The 26,416-nt window shown below is 44.7% G+C and overlaps 1 protein-coding gene across 1 annotated transcript; it reads right to left on the reverse strand.

Annotated features, from left to right (window-relative positions):
• Positions 1–894: 894 nt before the first annotated feature.
• Positions 895–23,340, reverse strand: myo7ba (myosin VIIBa). Its single transcript, XM_018757034.2, has 47 exons — positions 23,323–23,340; positions 23,067–23,168; positions 22,827–22,979; positions 22,141–22,325; positions 21,264–21,385; positions 21,007–21,149; positions 20,741–20,854; positions 19,990–20,143; positions 19,620–19,696; positions 19,392–19,511; positions 19,041–19,183; positions 17,815–18,025; positions 17,552–17,687; positions 17,194–17,357; positions 16,859–16,999; positions 16,198–16,356; positions 15,923–16,015; positions 15,710–15,804; positions 15,444–15,528; positions 14,395–14,613; positions 13,790–13,993; positions 13,442–13,654; positions 13,158–13,322; positions 12,584–12,868; positions 12,270–12,421; positions 12,010–12,136; positions 11,600–11,719; positions 11,305–11,478; positions 10,947–11,174; positions 10,193–10,360; positions 9,945–10,062; positions 9,669–9,795; positions 9,377–9,543; positions 7,414–7,595; positions 7,178–7,299; positions 6,934–7,088; positions 6,273–6,426; positions 5,402–5,557; positions 3,811–3,916; positions 3,606–3,719; positions 3,289–3,376; positions 3,058–3,164; positions 2,545–2,730; positions 2,294–2,410; positions 2,118–2,201; positions 1,873–1,992; positions 895–1,152 (listed from the first exon to the last, which is right to left on the reverse strand). The coding sequence occupies exons 1-47, from the start codon at positions 23,338–23,340 to the stop codon at positions 1,057–1,059; spliced, it is 6,669 nt and encodes a 2,222-aa protein (XP_018612550.2). The 3' UTR covers positions 895–1,056.
• Positions 23,341–26,416: the final 3,076 nt, after the last annotated feature.

Raw genomic sequence — 26,416 nt, forward strand, 5'->3', positions numbered from 1 at the left:
GATATGTTAATGAGATCCGAGACCAGAATGAATGCGATGTTTTGTCAAGACCCCGGCAGAGTTGCTCTCCCACACTTTCTTCTTGTAGCACGAGCACTCGTTGACCGGGTTGCCTTTTACCTCGCCGCGCATCACCGCTTCCCCGTCGTCCGGGTCCTCCTCCAACACGGAGCGCTCGGCATCACTCGGCGAAGATCTGCTTATTCCTGCGGCAGAATTCACGCGGCTCCTCCTCGTCCTCCGTTTCGTACCGAGCGAACCACGAAGATGCTGGGGTTAAAGACTCGTTAAAGTGTCAACGTGGGACTTTGGAGGAAACACACGCTGAAGCGGATGAAGAGCCGACAGCAGACCAGAAGTTGGATAACAAACTCCCGGTCGGGTTTCACTGGGTAAAAAAATGACGGACGTCTCACAATCAGTCTTTTTATTTTGGTTTTTAATGTCATTGACAACTGCGCACAAAGTTCAGTACAAGGTAAATTTGACAAAGAGCCTGATTGTTAATGAGTTTACAGTAATTATCATTGAAATGGAAATAATGAAACATAGCGCTGCTGTCTCCTCCAGGTGCTTCAGTTTTTTATGATGCTTTATAACGAGGAAAGATTTATAATTAGGAAATAAATTCATCAAATTGGAGTTTGTTCATGCTGGTTAAGTTCAAATAAATTCTGGTGTTGTTTCCCTCAGCGCAAGTGCCCATTTCTGGAAACGGGTACTCATTGGAGTCCGCCCTCCTCGCAATGGCAAAGCTTATTGTTTATTCATATTGAAATTGAGATCTGTTCTACCGTATTGGCCCATCGTTTCATGGACTGGGATGCTTCACCCTTCATTCAGCAGCACGTTTGCATGTTTTTCAAGAGCGAAACTTCAGAGAGAGATGCTTTATATTGAAATGTTGCAGATGAGCGGAAAGCCGCGCTGTACTTCACCACCACCGATTCGCGTTTCACCAAGTAGCACACAGTCGGAGTTACATCAGCAGTCCCGCGCTTGGCACGGGTTACACCGTTCGGCTCACGTTCTTCCGTGCCGTTTGGCCTCCGCGTCTCACTCGGGGAGACGCCGGCTTCTTGGCCGCACCGCCTTCCTCTCGCTGAGGTACAGGTTGACGTAGGAAGTCAGCAGGTCGTCCATTTTGTAGCCCTTGGGAACGGAGACAAAACCGGCTCAGTTCTCAGCTCTTTTCCCCTCAGAAACAAAAAGAACTTTACCATGAAATTTAATACATGCAGTATATGGATTAAATTGATACTGAGAGTTCTTTTTTGCAAAATTTTGCAACCCTCTTGAATACAGGATTTTGTAAAATAGAGCGGCAAGAGTGTCTTATAGGTAAAGGTTACACATGGGGTATGATAGGGTACAATAGCCTTTACAGAGGAATAGAAGGGTAATCGGGTACAACACCGATTTTAGGGAAACGGTAGGGTACAACAGCTATTGCAGGGAATGACTGGATATAACAGCTCTTACAGGGCAATACTAGGGTACAACAAGTATTACAGGGTTATGTGCGAACTACTGTGGTGCAAACAGCAGACTGGCAAAGTCACACAAAAGTGTGCTCTTATTTCCCAGGAAGCAGCAGGGCCAAATAAAGAGCTGCATTGGGCCCAGAGCATCTCAGTAGAAACAAGTGGATGGAACGTCAGTCTACTGCAGTATTAGTACTACTGCTGCCATTAAAGTTTAAGGCCTGCTGAGATCCATTAAATATATATACAGATACACACAAAAAAAATATCTTTTTACTTTCTTGGCCTTTTCAAACATGGCATTGCAATTTCCACCCTTATTGAGCAAAGGTCAACGAGGTGGCAGCAGGAAATATGAGAATGTGAAACATTTCACGGGCGGCCTTACCAGCGAAGTCTCGCAGAGGAGCTTGTTCCCCTTGATGAGGTTGCCAATCGTCATGTGAAAGTAGGTGCTTCCGCTGCACCAGTTTGCGATGCGATTGAATGGGTGTGTTGCCAGCACATCCTTCGGTTCAGGGAACGGTCGTTTTTTTGTCAGTTTGTGATGTGAGAAACGCACGTAAACTATAATATCACATGTTCGTGAAAACACTGTAAATAGACAGGATAAGCGCTGAAAAGAGGCCTTACTTTGGTCTTGGGATGGATGATGGTGACCCCTTGTTTGCTGATGGCAATTCGTACAATGTCTGGGAAATTAGGCTCAGATGTTTGCTGGGACAAAAGGAACGTGAGTTTTACGACTGAGCGAAAGGAGATTCCAGCATCGTGAATTTATGTCCTCTGAACCATCATGCTTCGTTTACCTTTACTTCAAAGAAAGCGCAACCAAACGTAGGCCATCGGTGGATGATCTTCAAGAAGGCCACCTTTGCATCTTCCACAGTCACATCAGATTGTTTTTTGTAAGCACTAATTATGTTCTGCCAAGAGGAATATATGTGAGAACTTGCATTGACATCTTTTTTCTCATTGTTCACCGCAGCACATTTTGGACCTGCAGACGTAGTGCCTGCAGAAATCCACTTTAGTGGAGCTGCATGTCTCAGGTACCCACCTTCTTCCACTCCTCTGACGACATGGCCTTCAGCTGGTCGCTGGGCACGAGCTCCTTCAGCATCTTAGGGATCATGGGGAACTGCGACGTGTCACTGTCCACCTTCACCCTGAAGAGCAGGCCTGCCACGCTAACCATGTCCTCCTTTCTGCATGAGTGGTATCCACGCAAGTACTTGGGCAGCTCCTAAAAAACATGGTAAAGCTATGCCAGCTGAACAGTTGTCTGGGCAACAGCTGCAATTACAAATGGTCACCCGAGACTAAAGACACATTTACTTAACAGTCACTGTCCTCACAATTTACTTGATTACACATTAGCTTCATTGACAGAGAGTAAAAACGCAATATTTTACAAGAAATGTTCTAATTTTGAGTTCCTATTATATTACCATTATACTGTGGACTATCCAATGGAATCAAAAAATGTCAGTCATATGTTTTTTGAATTTGGTGCAGTCCTCTCTATAAGTGGAAATCCTGACTTTACAAAATCAGTGAACTCTCATTGCACCTGCGGGTAGTGGAAGATAAGGTCAGCCTCCAGATCTCTTCCTGGGATCACGTTGAACCACAGCTTTCTCATGAAGAACACCATGTAGGTCACGCTCACTGGCCCTCCTGCATGGCACAGTAAATTACTGAGACGCAGCAAAGGACCACCACAGCGAAGTATTGAGGCGTAGTAAATGGCATGTTTGTAGCGACACTAGAATCGCTTCTTTGTGCGAGTAAATTAGTTTACCATCCCTAGTCCTCCTCCCAAACTTTGACCAGTCAGTGATCTGTCTGAGACTGTCGAAAAAGTAGTCGGTTTCGTTCAAGCTAAGGACCTGAAACGAAGGAACAAAGTGTTACTTAAAACTTAAATTACTTCATGGCTGTACGAAACGTCAAACTTCAACATCGATTTTCATTTTTAATCCGCAATATTTCATTCATAAATATTTTATATGTTATAATTTGACGTTTAGTTACTTTTTACCGAATAGCATTTATTTGCAGCCCATTGTATATGACCCACGATCTTCGAAATAAGGGAGTCGTGTTTTTGCGACTGACCTTGTCCGGGGTTTTCACAAATATGCTGAATCCGTCTGCCGATAAGAGCACGAGCTGCTGAGCGATGCTCTGAATGAGGTCTCGGACCCTGGTGCTGGTGGCCACCTCAAAAATCTAAACCGAGACAAGTTTCCATGGGTGAGCAAACGGACACGGAAGGCAGCTGTGTGCTTGCTTCACTCTTCCGGTGACGGAGGGCCCTCACCTCCTCGGTGTCGTTGGGGAAGTGCACCTTGTGAAGGATCTGAGTGCTGTTCTGCTGGATCGCATCGACCTCCACCTGATGAGGGGGAAGTTTTCGAGGTTCCATCCTGCAGGAGAAATTTCCATGTAGCAGCAAGAAAGGATACCTTTTGGAGGGTGCAGCACAGTCCCCGGCTCGCACCCCGCAGCCATAAAGTGGTCTTGTTCTGAACCAGACTCCTACGCAAAACTGAAATGTGCTCTACGTCCTGTTTAACTTGGCTCAAGAGCTCGCTCACCGCAATTCATTACTTAGCGTCCGACTCCTACATGGTCAGCGGGGAGCAATTTGAACATGAAAAATTGATCATTACTTTGCATTTCCCAAAGCAGTATCTTTTCCATACGTTACTCAATAGCCTGGCGCAGGACCAACGTTTTTAGTAGGAATTATTTTGTCCTTGACACCAACTGCTGGTGCAGTATTCTTGTAAAGACATGAATTATGATGAGAAAAATCTTTCTCACGTCGAACAAAGGATAAAATAAGCCAACAAAACAGATAATTTCATTCATTTAAAAAATTCTGTAATTTGATACCCGTTCTTATTTAACTGATGAAAGTGACTTACAGTGATTTACTGCTTTATACAACAATTTTTACTGGAGCAGTTCAGAGTAAGTAACTTGCTCAAGGGTACGACAACAGGAGGTGGGATTTGACCCGGGGTTCTTAAAAGTTCAAGGTGGCCCTTTTGGGCACTACGCCACTGCTAACCGGGGAATGGAGTGGATTGCCTGAGTCCAGCCAGCATGAGTTGTCCAACTAGAAACTTCTGGCAACCAAGCAGCAACCATTGTTTTCCAAGTTCTCAAGCCACATTTTACTTTGTACCCGGTTTTCCAGAAACATGTTAATTTCAGTCTAGGACTGGCAGCACCGCAAAAATACCTAATTCACCAAAGCAGTGGTTTAGGGGGCAGAATATGAAGCATCAACAGGAACTACTAAACACTGACATCACAGATTGAAACTCTGCTGTATTTAGCATTTAAAAAGGTGCTCTGATCCACCATTACCTGCAACTAATTCGTTCCTGAAAACATTCAAAAAAAGTCCAGATAACGGGTAGAATTACATTAAATCACAAGGGAAAAATTCAAACTTGTTCCAAAACTATTCCAAGTTCACTGAGAAATAACCTTAAATACCATAATAAGAAAGTTGTGCGGCACGATTACAGAAAATAAATACCATTAATAATATTATACTGATAAAGTCTTAAAAATCAAAATTTATGAGGTCAGCTTATTAATGTGTGTACACTGGCTTAAGCAAAGTAAAGACGGGAGGGGAAGGTGATGGTGTCACTTTGAGCTCTTGCTTGGTACACTCTACCCACAATGCATTGCGTCTCACAGCCTCTAGGTGCAGTTTTTAATTGTGGTCCCAGTTCATACAGGGTGGATCCCCAAAACATTTTGTATCGCTAATGAAAGATGGTGTTAACATTTGCAGCGTGGACAAGTGAGAATGTGGACAGCGGAGATACGGGCACCGGGGTCGAGTGTGTTCTCCTGGTGTTCGGCCCCACTGCGCGGCGCTGGCCTACCTGAGGGATCCCTTCAGGCGCTGCAGGCAGTCCGGCGCTAGGGGTTCCTTGCGGCGGGACTCAATGAAACGCTGCGCATGCTTCAGCAGGGCCTGGCTTGGTGGGAAGAGGCCACAGCAGAGCCACAGCAACTGCCAGCCCCGCTCAATGCTGAACCTGAGGGACACGATACAGGTCATTCCGCTGTTCAGAACCGTAGTAAAGTATCACCCGTCTCCAAGAATTACTTTCTTCTTCCCTGTGTTGTTTTGGAGGACAGTTGCTGGCACAGCAGTTAGCACTGCTGCCTCTGGACCCCAAAGGCCACAGGTTTGAGTCTCACCTCCTGTCGCTTTGGAAAAAAGCATCAGCTATATATAATGTCCTTTATCTCAACATTTCTGTCACTTTCACTTTAAGTCAAAGTAACAAGTTAAGTGATTTGTCTGTAATGAAACCAGTTTTTACAGGTTTAAAAGCTAAGTAAATCGAGCCAGCCCTAAGTAATCATGGTTTACAGCTCCCGGAGTTTGAAGCTTTAGCAGAACCCTCAAATCCGTGATTAAGGACAATAAACATTGTTCAAAGAATGCCAACGTACTGATGACATTTTCATTATAGCCCACTGGGGCTATAAAATGTATTATACACACCAAAGCCAACAATGGACCATAAAGTCCTCAGAAGTAAATATATCTTTGATGCACGTTTCTGGTCAAATACTTCTCTTTCACCGAAAATGTCCAGTGATATTGTTTTGAAAAATGAAAGTTTGCCTAGGTGGAGAGCAGATAGAGGATTAAGACTCAGAGCAGTGAAGGAAGTCTAAATAAATGTCCATTGTGTGTGAGCTAACAGGCTCTAAGACACCTGATGGGCTTTGAAAACAGACCTATTGTTGTTGCTGGTCATCTGCTTCATGATCTGGCAGTATATCTCATCCCGTAGCGCCTTGTTCTGCATAGCAGGGCCAAAGATCTGGTCGGTGAGCTCCAGCGGACTCTGCGCCTGCCTGGTAGGGTAATCTCCCATGTACTTCAGAATGGGTGGAGACAAAGTTAAGGAGAGAAACACGGCGTCCCGCGATCCTTTTCGGGCTTTGAAGCGGAAAACAAACACATCGGAGAATGAAACATGTGAGAGCTTGTGGGCAGGTCACCCACAGAGCACATTTTTCACCAATACAGGGAATTCTGGGAGCTCTTTTCCCATCTATGCTCAGCGGGGCGGTTCTCTTTAACACCGGAGGACCCTGCTAATGCAACCTCGCAAAAATTATAGCTTGCCATATATTTTCAGTTATCATATATTATAAAAATTGAGACGAGGAAAGACCTCTTGCCCAACCTTCTCCGCAGCCTAAATGTTTACGCTTCGGATTAAGTATTTTACATCTGGTTCTTAAATTCTTTGTTTCTCAAAGTAGAAACAAGCTTTCTTTTATTATTATAGAAATATGATATAGGTAACATCATGATATAACCGCCTCTTTTTGCAAGACAGGAATACAAGAAAATCTCCTCCTTCAATTAATGTCAGCCCAGACTGGATATCGGTGAAGGACAAGCAGGCCTGATGGCTCAGGTCCGAATTGTTCATCAGCGTCTTCAGCAGCGGCTGCTTGATGGGTTCCCGGGAGCAGACCCACAGTCTCTCTGGAGCAGATCCCTTGTTGAGGACGTGACGGTTCAAGTCCTTGTTAGGCTGTCTGCAAGCATAACGTGAGGCACCAGAACGTGATCCCGAGTACCATGGCTCACTGCAAAAGTGCTTACAGGTGTCGCTGCCACGCGTTACCTGAAGTTCTCGAAGGAAAACTCTTTAAGTGAGGCAGGGGCAATCCTCTCCACTGTGCCAACGTCTTTCTGGGTGCTTTGGATGATTGTCTTCCTCTGATCTGGGGATAGGTTCAGCAGGCTCTGGAAGTACAAGCACATTCGTCATATTTGTATGTGTGGTTGCCTAGATGCCCTGGTCCCAGAGAAAAAGCAGGTGAAGTGGGATGTACCAAAATGCATCCCACAAAGCCATACCAGCACTTCATTGGTGGGCTTGTTGAGGGTGGGCAAAATCAAAATGGCATCAGTGGAAACGGCTCCAGTTTGGCCCGTCCTCTCGTTTTTGCCTTTAATCCAGCCATGGTCTGAAGAATATTCCTGGTCTTTGATGATAACGATAAGCTCCCCTTTCTTGTAGCTGAGGAAGGTATTGTCGTCTAAAGAAAATTAAGGTAATGGTTATTGTGGAAGCATTGTGTCTATTTCCAAACTTACCACAACTGTAGTAAGAAAGTGGTTAATTTCCCATCCAGTTGTAGCCCCATAGTGCTACTGGTTTGCTCGTTCATTTTTTTTGAGGGTTGAAGTAAAGTTTCATGATATCAACATATAGTTTAAGGAAAACCAGTTAGAGAAAAGAGGGATGGAACAGACAGGGAAAAGTTCGAGACACTTCTAGAAGTGGTTATAGAGAGTGTTCGGAGTGTGAGGAGAGGGGAGTTCAAATTTTCTGGTTATTCCAAAAACAATGAAAGAGAGAAAATATCGTTATTTTGGTTGTGTTTGTTCGTAGAGTGGAAGATACATTTCCGTTTTTGTCCAACAAGACATTGTGTTAAGAAACTGGGGGTTTTCAGCCCATCACCTCGAGCTGCCACGTAGAAGGAGACCACATAGCGCTTCATGCTCCCGGCAACACACCAAGTCGATCGGGCCTGCAACGTGGGGGTGTTTTACGCAAAGTTTAACATACTCCGGAGTATTCTAGGCAGTAGTTATTGCGTTTACGAATGGAAAGGTTCTCTGTGAAACTTCTAGAGTCTGTTTGCATGAAGGTGGAACTGTGAGATTACTGTCACGTCCACGCCCACAACTCAACGGACAGCACCTGACTCTGGTCCAGCACCTGACTAACTGCTCACCCTTTAAAAGACCCTCCTCAGCTCCCATACCTTTGCGGAATCTCGTCAGAGACAACTGCCCTCCTTCGTGACCTCCAGTGCACACTCAACACTTGTTCTCCGTTCTCGTCTTCTGGTTTTCGTCCCTTCGCTTTGTTTCCCGACCACGTCCACAGATCTTCCTTCCAACGCCGACCGCAGACCGACCAACCTTACACTTCATCCCCTGACCTCGTCCATGGATCCTCACTCTGACTCCGACCGCCGATCGACCGACCATTCACCTGTCCCCGACTCCGAGAACTTGCCTTATCTCCTGAATCCAGATGAACCACTCCGCACTTGGGTCCTGCCGTCCCGGTTCTCTCGGCCCCGTATGACAATTACTTGTTGTTTATAATATTTAAATACTTGTTGTAAAGGTTTTTATTTTATTCATCTTCAGGTTGTTTGCTTTTATTTCAATAATCTGCTGTTGAAGGGACTTTGGGTTTTCTATTTACAAGGTTTTTGGAAAATTTATAAATTTGATGTTTGTTCTGCTACCTCGTTGTTTGGGTAATAACATTTGAGGTCTGAGAACAGAACCCAGGGCATCGCCCACATAGTCAGGTAAACGGAGGGTTGCGCTACAATGTATTTTTCAAATGTGCAATAAGCTACTGAACGCTCTCTGGAATTACAGGTTACCTTGGGTGCCTGTCTATGGGTGGCTTATTAGTCGCTGGTTGGTTTCTTCTTGGTTTCTTATTGTGTATTTTCATTTTATTTGAGTCGTTCACTGTTGAAGCACTTTGCGTAAAGGTGAAAAACACGGGAAGAGAAAAAAGTTCTGAGATCCTCCCATCACTATCTCCTGCCTGGTCCTTCCCCAAACCTGACACACATCTACACACCACACTATCTGAAGGACAATACATTACAGTTGTTTCAGGGAAATGGTTCAAAAATTTGACTCGCAACCAAAATACCGATGGCTGGAAGGGCCGAACTGAAAGCCACAGCCCAGGAGACATGAGGCAGTAGCGCCACCCACTGTCCCACTTCATTTAAATAATCACTGGATTAAATAAAATTATTAAAAATAATGTCCTTACCCTGTCGGTTAGCTTCCTCCAAGGCTACCGCATAGACGGATCGCTCCCTCAGTCCCCCTAGGAACATGTGCAGGAGATCGACTATTTCTCCAGCCATGACAGCATTAAGGGTGAAGTCTCCCTTGAGCGTGGAGAGAAAGAGAGACTGCCCAAAAGCCTTTCCGTCCCTGAAGAAAGGGGAGAAAGGACCTTCAGTACAGACGCAGACGTTTTGCATTTCTTTTTTATCCGAGAGGACTATGCTGCATGGAATCTAGCTCCAGCTTCATCCCCCTGCTCTCCATTGCTCTACCTCATCGAGTTGACTGCAGTCACCTCGGGGTAGGACAGCTGCAGCAGTTTCCGCTCCCTCTCGTCAAGGAAAAGAATTTCGGTCCAGTTTATGGCAACAATGAACTTGTTTTTAGCTAATGAAGGACCTGCCAGTTTAAAAAATATAAATATATAATATAATGCAAAGATATTGAAAAGCAGTAAGTATTGAAATGGAGTATCTTATTTTTGTTTCATGCATTTGGATGAGACTGTCCTGAAACTTTTTCTATTAATTTGGTCACATGCATTTTACCTGATGTCCTAACAACTTCGAAAAAGCGGGAGAAGAACACGGGCCACTTCTGGCGAGCATAATCAACTACTTCTGCCATGACAGTGGCAATCTTCTTTCTGGAGTTCATGTAAGGACCCTAAGAATAGAAATGAATGATATATCAATATGGTAAAGGAGGAACTTTCAACGTGAGGGAGGAATAATGCATTTCAGAAAAATCACAATTTCATCTTCATTTTTAAGAAGGTTAATGGAATTAGATTCACCTGAAGGTGTGCAGTGGCGATCATCTGCAACCATTTCTCCTCAGATTTTGCTTCAAGCCAAGAGTTGCTGATGCATTCTTGGACTGCTTTCTTTGCGTCCTCCTGCGCACTGCTTGGCCCATACTGCACGTACAGGTGTTTTGCTCCGAGCTGAACCAGCTCATCCTCCTAAATGAAAATGAATAAAGCAAAAATAATTTCAATTTAAAAAATGTGTATATGACTCAACAAAAAGTTTAAGAATTTTGTTCGGCACCGTGCAACATGAGACGCATTCAGCGCAGTGAACGTAAATAGGGAAGACGAAGTGAAATAATTGTAATAGTTAGTCATGATTGTTTCTGTTATTACGTCTAATACTTAAAGACTCAAAGTTGCAAAAATCAGAATAATGTGTATTATTTTTAAAAAGTTTTTAATCATATTTGGCTTTTAGTTTTAATTTAATTCTTCAAGCACCATGCAATGCAATTAGTTTTCCCGGTCAGACCCATTTCAGCACCTTAATTTTATAACCTTTAGCTTCTTTTGACCTTTTGACTTATTGATCATTTACTTTCATTTAAGTACTTCTTATGCTTCATATTTTATTTCACCGATGTGAAGTTAAAGTTCCGAGAAACTCGTACATATGGTTCATTACAAGCGAAGAAGGAGCATTTCCTCGAGTCACATTCAGCACCCACTTCTGAAATGGCAATTTTATGTGTAACACACAAATATTATGCAGGGAAACGACAAAACACTCTTTTACTTTGTCACACTTGTACTCCCCGAACTTCAGACCACGGATAATCTGCCTGTAGATGAGCTCGGTGCTGATTGGGTCTTCTGCACAGTCATGCCAGGGTGTGAAGACCTCCTTGCGGAAGTACAGGCGCCAGGGGGCATGCTGCTCTTGTCCCCCTTTCCTCTTCACCTCCTGCTCACACTGCGATATTGCGTCCATCACATGTTCCTTGCCGCTGCCGAGCGACCACACCTGGGGACGTCACAGCGTCACAAACAGCAAGACCCTTTGCTTGGAGCACCCGGTGAAGAAAAAGCTTCAGATTCCCTCAAATAAATTCCTTTTTTTTTCACCGTAAAATAGCTTCTTGTCAAATACGTACTTTTTCATATATAGCGACATAGAGGGAGAATCCAAACGTGTCCTTCAGTTTGACTTTTTGAGCAAGGATGGAGCAGATTTCTTTGGAGGTGGAGGCTGAGTCCACGGGCAGGCTGATGTTGCGGCCATCCATCAGAGTCACCGACACTGCCATCCGCTTTTTAGTCCTGGTAGCCTGTCAGGAGTGAAAAAAAGAAGCGTCTATTTGGAAGCACAAGGGTTTTGTACATCAGAATGTAACATGTTTTGAAGTCCGGGAGTAAAGCCAAGCCAGGGTGCACTGCATTCGGTCTGACCTGCAACTCCAACCAGCTCGGAGGCTCCCCTCGCACCCCATTAGCGACGGTTCGCCGAAGCCTGTCGGCACAGTATTGTCCGTAGCCCGAAGGGCCGTTCCGAATGAAGTTTTGGAGATACTAATAAAGAGCAACAGAAGTCACACCAACAAGGGAGTTGTGCAGTTAGAGGAAATGCACGATTACTTGAAAGTTTAACGCTAAATTCCTACACCACAATTACATCTACATTCATTCATTTTGCAGACGCTTCTCTTCTTTTTTCTTAAAGAGACAGGGAGTGAAGGTTTATGGAGTAGATAGATCAGGAGAGAAGCGAATCCAAAAGAGATGTGTTTCAAGACTCCTATAATGTTCAGAGGGATCCGGCAGCTCCGAGTGAGAGAGGGAGTCCCGTTCCACCACTTTACCTTGATGAAGCGCTCTGTTGGAGGAAAGATACCAAGACAGATGGAAAGAAGAATCCATCCTCTGAAGTAACTGCCTCGGTTGCTATTGTCTGTCAGCTGCTTACAAATCTGACAATATATCTCATCCCTAGGGAGATGGAGAAAAATACAAGCAATCGTAATAAAAAGTTCTCCTTCTGCAAGATCATTATTTAAAATACTTAAGTCGGATTTAATATCGTGCCTCGTAAGGAAATTGCTGAGCACGTATGGGGTACTACCTCAGATCTCGTCTGACTATGGCGTATCCCACAATAATGTGCAGTTTCTCCAGGGATGTCAACGGCCGATCCAGGCTAGGTTCCTCATCGGCCGTGTTCGCCTCCTCTTTCACAGCAGCCAGCGTGGGAGATGCTGATTCCTGATCTTCTGTCTAAATGGACACAAACATTTGTTCAGCATTCTCAAGTGGAGCAAAAAATAAAAACACACAACACTTAAACCAGTTGCAGAATGACCAGTGTGATGACCACATTATATATTAGATATGTCTAGTATATACTGTATGCCCAACTAGAGAAGCCATCTCCTTCACCTCCTCCGGAATAATGGAAGGGTTTCTTTTCCGCATTCCTTCCTCTGGGATAGTGGATATCTTTCTGTTTCGTGCCTGCGCTTCAGGTATTGCGGAAAGTTTTTGCCTGGGATTCCCATCCTCGGGTACGGTGGAAGTTTTTCTGTTTCTTATGAGCAAATCTGAGAGGATGGAAGATTTTCGATTCCGAGCTATCTCTTCGGTAACGGTTGAAGTCTTCCTACTGAGCACCACCTCGTCGGACATTGTGGAAGCTTTCCTGTTTTTCTTATTTCTTAACAGTTTCTGTGGCGACAACGAAAACTCGTATGAATTACCACGATAATATTGCAAAGTCCCGGTTAAGTAGCAGAAAGCAAGACAAAGTGGGCAAAAACAAAGCAGAAACATTTCCGACACCATCTGACTGACACATTACTGTTACAGTCATATTATTGGCGATAACTTCGTTCATGGCAATTTAAATTATAAATATATAATCGTGTATTTCGAATGTATGGTTCAACATAATAACCATGGTATAGGGCAAGAGACATGAACGTCATCTGAAATGAGGAGCAAAGCAGCTGCAGACCTGATCGGGGCCAACCAGGCTGCTGAGACGTCGGTTTTGTCTTGGGATCAGGTTTTGCTGAGCCAAGCTGTTGGGCTGAGAATCTGTGATCCTCTTAGTCTGTTTCTTTGGTTCTGGCAGGTCGCCCATAAACCTCAGAATGATCCACCACACCGTCAAAGCAGCCTGTGCAAAAACGAGAAAAGTTAAGGACTTAAATAAGAGCGGCATCAACGTGAATGCGAAAGAAACCACGAACACTACGAAGTTTAAAAAAGAGCGAGAGAGTGGAGATAGTCAGGTACCTGAATATCATTTTCATCCTCGTGAAATAATAAGGGTTGTCGCAGCCTTTGGCGGATGTAGGAGGACGTGGCAGAACCTTGGAAGTACATGGAGGCAAATTTGTGGAAGCTGTATGCAGCAAGTTCGTCGTAGTCTTCTTCTGGAAGCTCATCTAGCATAGTGGTGTCATCGAGGTCTACCTCCTCCATCACAACCCGTTTGCTTTCCAAGTCCTCGACACAGAGGAAGACAATAATACAAAAGTTTCAGGCGGCAAGACCAGAAGCTGTTTAATACAGAGTGGCCAGCTGCAGAATTTGTCCCTTAAGCTAATGAAGCGTTACATTCCCACAATGACGTGTGCTCACCTCGAATCCCACCGGTGCTTGACCTTCTTGTCCTCCGACCATATTAGGCAAGAAGTCGAATATATTGTCCACCATCTCCTGATCGGTGATTGAATCTGTTTTGGCAGCAAGCTCCTTCTTTTGCCTGAGCACCTCCTCCAGCCGCCTCTGCCTCTCAAGGGCAGCTAGTTGCTCCGCTCTGCGCTCCTGGGCCGAGAGGAAGGCCTAGTAGGGGGAACAAAACCATACCGTGAAGGCCGTAAGGTATTTAGCTGGACCACAGGCATTGTTTCTGATCCGTATTTTTTAATGAACATTTTCTGCTATAATCTGATAGGAGGGGGTGCGGTGGCGCAGTGGGTTGGACCGGGTCCTGCTCTCCGGTGGGTCTGGGGTTCGAGTCCCGCTTGGGGTGCCTTGCGGTGGACTGGCGTCCCGTCCTGGGTGTGTTTCCCTCCCCCTCCGGCCTTACGCCCTGAGTTGCCGGATTAGGCTCCGGCTCCCCGCGACCCCGTATGGGACAAGCGGTTCAGAAAAAAAAAAAAAAAATAAGAAAAAAATTTGATAGGAAAAGACTGACAGCAGCTGTTTTGGGATGGCTGGCATCTACACATGGGGAAACTTACATCTTTTTTCATCTTGTTCACAGCCTTCCTGGCCAGCATGCCTCTGGTGTAGGCCTGCAGCACCCTCACAGCTTCCTGTTTGCGCTTCCAGTCCTTTCTCGCAAGGCATCCCCGGGTCTGCGTCTGCAGCAGGATGGCAGCAGCCCGCTTCTGCTTGTAGGAGTGACGAAGCTGCCGAGAGCGGACTGTAGCCTGCAGTCGAGCGAAGCCCAGCTGGACCTGGGAGAAAACATGGTAAGTAACTGACTGCTCAGGCTACACTGTACTGTTATTTTTGTTATAATTACTTAAATAGCTGCACTATTGGTGGCATAGCGGGTAGCACTGGTGCCTCACTACACCTAGGCTGTGCAGATTGTGTGGAGTTTGCATGTTCTTCCTGTGTTTGTGTGAGCTTCCTCTGGGAGCTCTGGTTTCCTCCCACAGCCCAAAGACATGCGCTTCAGCTGGATTGGTGATTCTAAAACTACTCACAGCGTGTGATGTAGGCATTGCGCCGCTCCGGTGCATAAATGGGTAAATGATTGTACGCGGTTTACTGCGGTACATGTAGCAAGTCACCTTGGATAAAGGTGTCAAATACTAATGAATAGTTTCTGTACATGGCTTTGGAAAGAGCAAATGCTACATGTACGTCCTGCAAAATGAATACATGCATAAGTAAGTAAAATGAATAAATCGCAGAGTCATCCATAATGATAATGTCCTTCAAGAGAATTCTACGCATTTCATCAGCGCATCATTGCAGGAGAAGGCAACAAGGAAATGTTCTTATTGTTAATATTTTAATAGCTGCGACACTGTAAGAAAATCTTACATTTATTTATTTATTTATTTAGCAGACGCTTTTCTCCAAAGCCACTTACAATGAATACTATGTCGTGTAGTGTATAGTGTTACCAGGCCACACACCTTATTCACCACGGTGACTTACACTGCTAGATACACTACTTACAATGGGTCACTCATCCACACATCAGTGGAACACAAATAGCAGGTATGTCTCATTTTACTGTTCCATCTACCACAGTGCTTTCAGGACAGCTTACCGTTCTGTAAAGTTTCCTGCCTTTGTAGCCTCTCCAGTGCTTCTGCAGAACCACGGCAGCCCTCCTCTGCTGCAGAAAGCGCATCCTGTAGGGCAACAGAGTGCAAAAGTGTAACAGTGCAGCGATCAGCCCAAATGAAACCAGAGCAGAACAAACTGCAGGTTAGATATAGAAAGGAAAGGCCTTGCTGTATCATCACCCCTCTGCAGCACTACAAATCCATCACGCGAACACCTGATGCCCAATGCCTCCATAGCTCTGCTTACCTGTGTTTGTAACCCCGAAGCACTCTCTGAATAATAATAGCCTTTTTATTCATTGCCCTGTCTCGCTCGAGCTCCAGTGCAGTGTCATGAAAATCCTGATGGAAAGAGCACAGCGAGCACACAAAGGTGATGGTGCAAGTGTACAACTGACACCATGAATGACCAAACCCAGAAGGTATGTTGTTCTTTATTTCTTTGGCTAAGAGATCATACCTTGAGAAAGACCTTTGTTTTTCCCATTTTCCAGTCATCCTTATCCTTGAGGACAGACTCACAAATGCTCTGGCAGCATTTCTCTGGAGGCTCCTAGGTAGAAGGTGCAGGTAGGATTTCTTAGTATCAAGGGTCTGAACGTGTTTGAAGAAGGTCTGGTGAGTAGAAAGTGCACCCAATGGCAGTGACACTACTATCTGAGTGAACTATTTCACTGCCATTATGAACACTTTCTATCAAGGCCAACCAAGGCCAAATAACAGTATTTCTCTCACGGTTTTGGGGTCACATTCGGAGGTCCTCAACAGCACGCGGTAGCGCTCCAGAAACTGCATAAAAGTGTGTCGGATAGGAAATCCTGCTTTGCGGATTCGGATCGTCTCCATCATCCCAGAGTACCGAAGCTGGCGTAGGCACAGGTCCCTGTCAAACAGCTGGAATGCGAATAGTTGAAGGAATATCGATGAGTGATGCGTATCAGCGCAGCATAAACAAAGAACACAAATGAGCAATGATTGCATGCAGCCTTTCAAACCAAAAGTATATAGTCTGAAATGAACATTTATCCAGAGAAACTGAAAGGCAATTCGTTATTTTATTCATTTTACGCAATATTTTAACGCATGAGGACGAGTGACTCCCTGCACATAGCATGTTAGCCATTGAAAGTCAGCTTGGGTGAACAGATGCGGGCTGATACTATGACACAGTGTTCATTGTTTGGTTAAAAGCATCTGCTAAATGAATGAATGTCAATATTGTATTCTGAGCTTTGTTCACCACTCTGTGTCACCTTGGTGAGAAGAGCATGTCATAAAAATAACCTGTATAAATGCGAACTGATTTGAACTGAACTTTACAAGAAGTGGGAATTTTTAACTTGTGAAAAACACAACAAACAAGAAATGGATCATCTTGACATGTGTCTGAATTTACCATAGGCTTCTTGAAGTCATTGGGTTTGATGCAGCGTATGAAGAAGGGCTGGCAGGCTGTAAGGGTTTTCATCAGGGAGTCTAAAGAGTGGCGGAACTGGCTGCTCAAGGTAGGCATACGCTTCTTGGTATCGGTCGTTTGCTGTGGGGAAAAAACACACTGCATGTTGAAAAAAAGCCTTCTCCTTGCGAAGTGTAGCCCATGTATAATTCAGTTCTCATATCTTTGCTTTAATAAATACAGTATTTCTTGATGTTATGGCAAAGTATCTTGATAATATAGGAAAAGTAACTATGTACAGACTGTCCCACTGGGAAAAGACCAAGTGAACTCACTTGTAATGAGCTTTTGGTGGTAACAGTCAGCTTGGGATTGGAGCTCGATGGTGTTTTTGTTGTGAGATCAGCTGCAAAAATCTGTTTGAGGAGCTTGTTAGTGGAGGTTTCCATCAGCTGCAGGAGATCCGGGCTCAAGGCGTCTCGGTTCTTCTCGAGGAAACCTGCAGAAGGTACAGTCAACAAACCGTAAGTCAACAGTTCTTAGTCTTACTCCTGGTGACCCATGTGTATGCAGATTTCTGTGCAAAGTGCACTGGTTATTCTTCTTATTATTATTATTCTTGGAGTAATACACCGGTGTGCTTTTCCTCCAGGCTACCTGCTGCCCATATCAGCCTGTATTGCACTTGTGTACCTTTGGCATCATAGTAAACAGCTCCAGCAAAATGCTGGATTCCAAACTGCGTGTCATGGCTGTTCTTTGGGGGGATGTAGATGTCACTCTTCTCATGCGACTTGTTCATTTTGTTCAACATGGTTGCGTCTGTACCCTGAATCAAACACAAAGAACCATAGGAAATTTCAGCGCTCGCAAAACGAACCGTCACCAACCGATTGCAATTTCTGCAACATCTGCACGGGCAGAGGTGAAGGTTTTCAGAAGGCGATGAGAAGAACCTTAGGAAAGCGGCTCTCCTCGTCAATGAGCGAGAGGATGTTGAGGCCCTTGATGGCGAGCACGTCCAGGGTGCGTTGGTTGTCATTGAAGTCGATGTGCTTCCACACGATGTTCTCGCGACTGTACTCCTCCTGCTCCAGCTTGAAGATGTGCTTCACAAAAAACTGCTGAAGCTGCTCATTGGCAAAGTTGATACAGAGCTGCTCAAAGCTGCGGCACAAAGGGAGCTTTAGATGAGCCCATTCAATTTTTCCACCGTACGTGTACATCTTCACGCAACGTCACCTTCACCTGCTAGCACAAAGTATTTTTATTAAAACGAAACTATGGTTAACCCTCGGGTTGCGTTCCCATCAAATCTGAACTATTTACAACTTTTATCTGTAATAAATAGGGTTGCTTCCATCTAACAACCATGAGGCTTCATGACCTCCGTGAGCCACACGATCCTAAAATACACGATCACCGGTTTCAGAGCATTTAATGTCTTTTATTCACATTTTGTACATCTGTGGTGTGCGCGATCCGATCTGAGCAGTCAGAGGTTATAAATGGGAGAGACTGTAATGCAGAGAAACAAGTATCTAAGAGTCAGTATCTCTCTCTCTCACACACACATGCACACAAACATGCACACACACGTGTGCGCCGTATCATTTCAGGCAAATGGTTGGTCGGGCAGGGGGTGCGGTGGCGCAGTGGGTTGAACCATAGTCCTGCTCTCCGGTAGGTCTGGGGTTCGAGTCCCGCTTGGGGTGCCTTGCGACGGACTGATGTCCTGTCCTGGGTGTGTCCCCTCCCCCTCCGGCCTTACGCCCTGTGTTACCGGGTAGGCTCCGGTTCCCCGTGACCCCGTAAGGGACGAGCGGTTCTGAAAATGTGTGTGTGTGTGTGTGTGTGTGTGTGGTTGGTCGGGCAATAAATTCCAAAAAAAAGTGCAGATCTGGTGATAATGATGAGGAATGAAGTGGGTTCAAAGGTGTTACAAAACATCATCATCTATGTTGTATAATTTCTTTATAAACAGATTTAATTTGCTTCCCAGTTTGGACAAAAACACCAAAAACAACCGCCTCGAACGACCCGAGGGTTAAATACGTGGCCGGTGAGAAGATGAATTTGGGCTACCGACTGCAATATCGTTACCTCTTACGAACCAGCCAATAAAATAGATTTTATAATGTGAAAATGTTTATGGGGAAAATGTGTATAACTGCATACAAACCTATTTGTGCTGAAATTCTCAAAGCCAAATATGTCCAGTAAGCCAATGGAGTGGCAAACATCACTGGAATCCTCAGGAGGGGGCTTGTAGATGACACTGTTAATTTTATCCACAATCCACACAAATAACCTCCCATAAATAGCCTGGGGGGGGGCAAAAACACAACAAGCAAGAACTTCACTCACCACCATGAACGGTTGGGTTTTAGGTTTCACTTTCACTTTATGTGTTGATACTAATTATGAAATTAAAATATAATTCCCAATTTGGTATACTTGATTTGCATGAGTCAGTACCTTTACAGAACTTTAAATAACATTATGAATATTTATTTATTTTTTTTTTTTTTACCTTGACTAGAGCATCCCTGCCATCTGTAGCCTGGGCAGAACTGAGTGGCTTGGAAACACTCTCCCTGTTGGTCATGACAGAGCGCTTGGTCAAGCTGCTGTCCAGAGCTTTAGTGTCCACCTGGGAAGGAAAAAAAGATTTCAGCATAGAGCCATCTGAGTAAAATAATGCGACACCATCGAATGAATGACTACAGTAGAAGTGGGAGTGACCATATGCAGCTCTTACCTCCAGGAGCTTGACAGCCATTGTGAAATGATGAGAGCTGCGAATGTCACAACTCTCCAAGTTATTCATGATGGTAGCTGAAGAGTAAGTATAAGAAAAACTGTTAGTTGTGCCATTTATGAGCATAAATTATGCAAGAATGTTAATTCTGTAGAATGAAATACTTCAATATACTATGCTAGATTGACTTCTTGGTATCTTGGCCGTATATTTTGGAAATTAACCTAAAGTGTTCCTTGCATCTAGGACTTTGAATGCTTTTCTCTTGCAGTGTACAGTTTGTGTTTCTCTTGTTTGTGCTGGAAGAGAAAATGCATTCCAGCCATTTTGAGAGGAGAGCACATCTGTTCTAGAAAGAATCTGACTTCACCCTCAAAGTCCACATTGCCCAAGTGAAGAATTGCAGCCAGTAGTTTGGAGATCTCCCAGGAGTCGTTCTCAGTGAACGTCAGGATCTTCATGGCGGAGCGGAAATGAGCGTACTCCTTAATGTCATCGCGCCCCTCGCAGCTCGTGCATTTGCCCTGCGCAGTCCATAAAGTTCTTTTAATAACACTGACATTAGTTTGTTAGTATATTTTTAGCAGTGATTGCCCAGCAGTGCTACTCACTTCTATACTTCTCTCTCTCAATTAGAGCCAAACATTAAGTAAAGCAGGATTATTGAAAAATCTGCAGGCCGCACTTTATGTACACCTTATTTCAAGCAAATTTCCTTGTTCAGTATTAATAGGTTGATGTTCCATCCAGGGTGTACCCCTCCTCCATTCATACATCGGAGGAACACACACACTCTCTCTGTCACTCACACACTATGGGGGAACCTGAACAGCATATATTTGGACTGTGGGAGGAAACCAGAGCACCCAGACACAGGTTAAAACATGTAAACTGCACACAAAGTGAACCTCTCACACCACCCAGGTGCTCTGAGATAGTAGTGCTACCTGCTGTGCCACTGTGCCATCTGAGATAGGATAGGATAGGATAGGATCACTGTGACCATGCTCAGTACAAGTAGTTATTGAAACTGGGTGGAACATTTATAATTCCATAATGATACAGGGGAGATTGATTTCTCTGATGTAAGGTGTTATACCATAACATAGTAGTGACATTACCATGGTAAGGTAATGATATTCTGAAGGATTCCCCAAAGACAGGATCTTCTTCTGCTCAGCTGGCATCCCCATCAGCATGCAGTAGAAGATGTGGTAGTTTCTCTCCTCTGGAGCCTACAGGGGTATAATACCCTGTTTACCATGAGCATTCACAGTATGTATGGTTGTACTCATTTCTTGCATAATGCATTGATTTTAGACTCGGGCTGCGAACTCAGTAACCTGCTGTGGTCTCCGATCCGCAGCTCGCCTGATCCCTTGCCTACCTGGCGACAGACCCTGGACTTCTCCAGGAGGTACTGGTCCACACGGGCGCCATCGATGGCCCCGCTTTTGTTGAATGTGATGTCGATGTACTTTCCAAAGCGACTCGAGTTGTCGTTGCGGATGGTCTTTGCGTTGCCGAAGGCTACCGGGGGCAATAAAAGAGTAGAAGGTCGACACCGTTGCTGTCAAACTGTCCGGTAAGCTCGGAAATGCACACCGGGGCAGAGACTGTTTTAAAGCCCTATGGATGCGTTACCTTCCAGGATGGGGTTGGCCTCCAGGATCTGCTGCTCTACCCAGGAATGCTGACCACTGACAGAAGCCAAGAACTGCAGCATCAGTTTGGTGCTTTCAGTCTTTCCTCCTCCGGACTCGCCGCTAACAAAGAGGAAAGCTCGTTATACTCATTTACCCCATCGGATGACAGGTATATTTCATCCTGAACTTGCTTTTGGTTCCTTAGAATTATGTACCACTTTCTTTCATGGAAATAAAATAACTTACCTGTTTATGTCATACTTCGATCATGTCCCACACACAGTCATATGAAGTGAGAACGTGATATTTTTTATAATGCACGACATTTTACGGACATCACGTTCCGAGTTGCAGGTACAGTACCTTTGTGCAACTAAAAAGCAAAACCGTTCACCGCAAACAGGTCTAGTAGACACCTTTATGAATTATTAATTCGCTTACCTTTACGATCCTAAGACTACATGTTATTAACATGTCATATATTAAGATATCCAAATTATTAATTTAACCAAATTATATTGGTCACTCTGTGATGGACTGATGCCCTATCCAAGGTGTGCCATATATAGCCCTGCACTCCAGGATAGGCTCTGGAGCACCATGACCCTCATTTGTTCAAGCAGTTAAGGAGTGAGTGAGTGAGTGAGTGACACTTTTGTCCAAAGGGACTTACATTCACTGTGAAGCTACCTAGTGTTACCTGGACAAATTATTTACCAATTTATACATACAGCTGTTGTTTCTGTTTCTGCTTGAAACTATCATCCCCGTTATTTTGCCTCGTGCCGAACCCCGCTTCGCATTTCTGCTTCCGGCATTTCCGGTGCCGCCTCTTGGAAGTCCTGGCAGCTGCGGAAATGCTGTACACTTGGTACCTGATGACGCAGCACTGATCCTTGTGGTTGCGACGCATGTTGAAGAAACAGTTGTCGGCAATGGCGAAGACGTGGGGGGGCAGCTCCCCCAGCCTGCGGTCCGTGTAGATCTCCGCCTGCTCGGCCGTGTAGATGGGCAGCAGCTGGTAGGGGTTGACCGCCACCAGGATGGAGCCCGTGTACGTCTGCAAACGGAAGGAGAGCGCCTGTCTTAGAGCGTTGGACGCATGGCTGGGGATCGGGTTTGTCTCACACTAAGGGGCAACTTCGACTAAACTTTCATATTTACTACCAAAAGCACGTCCCGTTTGCACTAATGTTCTCAAAATTAAGTTTTTTTTTTTTTTGATGGTCTGGAGGTTTTAGTCGTCTCGAGGGGACACAACTTTCAGTGTGGGGAAAGCGGGATAAAGTTTGCGGTGGGACAAATCTATTTCTGGACAGAGTGATTGCACAGGAATGGTCTCGATTATGAAATGGCAACACGCAGCGTCAATAGTCTCTTCGTGAACCCTTTGCCTTATCGAAAACAGATGAAGCAAAGTCAAATCCTCCTTGAATGGGAACAAATTGTCTTTCCTGTCTCTGAGTCTGTGCAGTAATGAAGAAGCGTTGATGGTGGCATAATTTAACAGAACAGCACGGTACTGCTTCAACCACGTGGCGTGGAGCGGAGTGGAACCTACGTAGATAATGCCTTCTTTGTGTCTGATCAGGAGGTTGCGGAGGAGCCCGGCTTCGTTGAGGTCCCCCAGCCGGATCATGTCGTCCACACCCGTCACCGACGTGGGGTGCATGGGCCGAATGGACTTCTCATTCTTCTTGCTGACCGCTTGCTCCTACCAGTACATGAAGATGCGAGTCAACGCTACCCAAGTTTTTCCTCATACCTTTAACGGCTCGTCGGCCTTTCACCCATCCTTTACCTTTCCTTCATCATCGATCAGTTGGAGCTGCCCGGTGTCCGTGAGCTTGACCTCTGCTCCAATTGGCACGCCGAACCCGGAGTCTAACCACACGTAATCTCCCTGCAAACCGAAACTCGTGCTCAGCTCAAAGCAGAGCTCAACATCTGACGGTCGTTGGGCGGACACACCTTATTTGAAAGACCCCTACAAAGCATTAACACCAGACATTACAGAATCCACCGATAAGTTTAAAAAAGAATGGAGGGAAGGTTACCTGTCTTAAAACCACCATCTCTAAGTTCTTCTTTTCCTCAACCTGAATATTAAAATGGACATTGGGTTAATATCAGCTCAGAACCGCGCCTTTGCGTCTCTGCGTTCGTCCCTGTATCTCATGATGTCGTCACGAACCATCTGTCGGGCGGCTTACGGGAAATGGCTGCGGTGCCGCACCCTCGCCGGGCGGTCGGCCTGCGCTACCGAATGCTGCTTTTCCCTGCAGTAACTACTAAGGGTAATTCGCTTCCGGCGAACACACTTTGAAAAGACACACAAAGTACATGTAGAACCTGCCATTAATCATTGTGCTTCAGACACACAAAGCTCAAAATTTTACGCCTTTCAAGAAAAGGATCAGCAAATGAGTGTAACTGTAAGTTAGTATGATAGGAGGACAATATTGTTGTATATGAAACCATCAGCCTGAAAAATTAGATAAACTGTAGCTGCAGTCTCTCTAGTTTTAGTGCTGTTTTCACCGTTCGTGCAGTTTAACTTTGAATCATATGCAGATGTTGACCTGTATTATAGGTCCACACCGTAATACCAGCTACACAACATATTCAACATATTCTATGACACCTGAATTGTAGGAGACAGCTGGGCATCATTGACCCTCCCTCAGTGTTAGGCCTGCGTACCGATATTAGTACCAGGGTCTTCCAGAACCGAGCCCCGCTGTCAATACCCTTATCGCAATGCAGCATCACCAAATTTCCTCATTATTTTTCTTCATCGCATCAACATGCAGCACTCGGGAGGAGAAGCCGACGGCTGGTTTCTGTACCTGACAGTGTGACTCCTGAACTGCGCCGCCGCATCCACACGGTCACAGTGAACGAGGAAGCGACTCGCCGGTCCAGCGCAGCACACCTTTATGGCCCTTAGACTTCGCCCTCGTGTACGATCACCACCCATGGATCCACCCAGAATGGCTGCAGGCTCAGAGGTGGGGGACAGGAATCCCACCCAGCTGTTTATTTTAACCCCCTCCTATCTGGGGCTTTCGCTCCATTTCCTTACACATTGCTTGCAAGCTCCCTGTTGGCTTTAGGCGTCCGCACAGAACGGTTTCTCAGCATCTCGATCTCTCGAGCGCTGAAAAATACGCAATTCAGCCGCAACGTTTCCTCCTCGTTGTGCCAGTAAAAACATACAGAACGGATAACAACAATTAAGTCACTGGTTTCCTAAGTAATACTAAGTTTTAATTAAATTCTTTTTGGCAATAAAAGCATAAAACAGTAGGTCGACCTCTGGACCCTCCATCCCTACGTGAATAAATGAGCTGTTACCAGGTTATAAAGGAGCAGTTATGTTGTAAACGGCAGATACTGGACATTACATCACCTTTACAGGTTTTCTGAGAACAGCTTGTATTGCAGGAGTTACTCCAAATTTTTCAAAGAACAAATATGTATATACAAGCATAATATTCTGCTGAGCTGCATATAGAGTAAACCAGACCTTAAAGAGGTGATTTTCATTTTGTTAGTTAGGCACAACAGTAAAAATGTACATGAGGTGACTTGAGTAGGATGACAGTGCTCATCTATTGATACCAGTAAGATCTGCAAAGTCATGAGCTGTGAGCAGTTCACTTGTGGACTTAAATCGGGGCCCTGATCTGATGGAGCGTTCACGACCCAGGATGTTTTAGTGAGCGATACGCTTCCCGTTATCGCTTATTGCTGCCGTGAGCGTGAGGTCTAGTTGCCAAGACTGAGAATTCCCAGAACGCCAAGACGAACTTGTGCTCCGTGAGGAGCAAGCACTGCATGATGCTCTTTAATTCTAGCCCTTAGAAATAAATTTTAAAAATGTATCTATTGACACGGTTAATGAATGAAAATACAAGATTAAAAGACAAGATAGAAAAAAAAATTGCTAGAAACATTAAATATGTTCAATTTAGGCGTAGTTTAAAATCCTAAAAAGGGCAAGTTTTCATTGTATGTGAAGAAATGTAATTTACTAATGAGCTTTACATGAAATTTTAATTGCAGGAAGGCAGTGGTCTTCAGAACATTAAAATGTATTAACTACGTGAAAAATTAAGACTGTCTTTCTCATAGAAGATTTATTTAAAAATTCAGCCTATGTCCACAGTTTGTATACTTACTAAGAATATAATTTAGTTTTAGCAGATAAATCTAAATATCGTGCCTCCACCAATCTACTACGAATCGCATTCTTCGTACCACCACTGACCACTTTTACTACCATCCTGTGCGAAAGGATCAAAACTAGTCTGCAATTTTCATGGGAGGCCTCCTGTTTTGGAATAAGCATCAATAGAAGAGTGGTCCTCAAGGCTGATCTTAACTGAACCCCTGAGAACCTCTCAGTGTTGGATTTTACTCATCTCAACTGGCATTTCCAGCAAGTAACATAAATGCCATGGACTACATGCGTATGTCGAAGCGTTGAACACTGGCACCTTGTGTTAAGAACGGCAGAGTTATGAAGTTTCAAGGACGTGAATATTTTACAGACTGTTTATCGTTAATTGCATTTTCTTCACATCTATTACGTCAAACACGTCTGTTTATTGTGAAGTATTATGCAATAAGCCACTGGATGTCACTAAATCACACCTAATTCAAATATGATTATTTCAACTCTTCCACAACATGTACAACTTGCTTTTGGTGTTTGTGAGCGTTGATCCCCACTAACATTATGATTAAAATGTGCAAGTGTTGATTGGCGTTAGACTGACGGGAGGACACGTGGGGGATCGGACCCAAGCGCACGTGAGTCGGGCGATGAGGAGAGGAGTCAAGAGAGACGAGGAAGAGGTTGCGAGGGCGGAGGGGAGCTGGACATATAGCGCGGTGAGGGCAGGCGCAAAGGGGACAGTTGTCTCAAATGAGATTCCGCGGAGAAACGGAGGTGGACCGGTTCCCTTTATACCTGGTCTGGCCGATACGGGTCAGGTGCCTGGGGCGTGGTGCTGGATGCGACAATTAAAAATCTACACTGAATAGGAGATAGTGGAAACAATGTTTTTATTTTTTTATTGCAAATCAGTTTTAATTTTAACAACGCTTTAAAGTAAAATATTATAAAATATTATAAAAAGTACG

This window comes from Scleropages formosus, chromosome 8 (genome assembly GCF_900964775.1).
Source record: "Scleropages formosus chromosome 8, fSclFor1.1, whole genome shotgun sequence".
NCBI lineage: Eukaryota > Metazoa > Chordata > Actinopteri > Osteoglossiformes > Osteoglossidae > Scleropages > Scleropages formosus.

Bases quoted from the DNA above. Each gene is read 5' to 3' on its own strand.
- myo7ba (XM_018757034.2), bottom strand. The intron at 12,869-13,157 runs GTCTGCAGCTGC...TTGTCGCCACAG, and splicing joins GCCTGGTTGGCCCCGATCAG to AAACTGTTAAGAAATAAGAA. The intron at 9,544-9,668 runs GTAGAGCAATGG...CCCTTTCTTCAG, and splicing joins ACTGCAGTCAACTCGATGAG to GGACGGAAAGGCTTTTGGGC.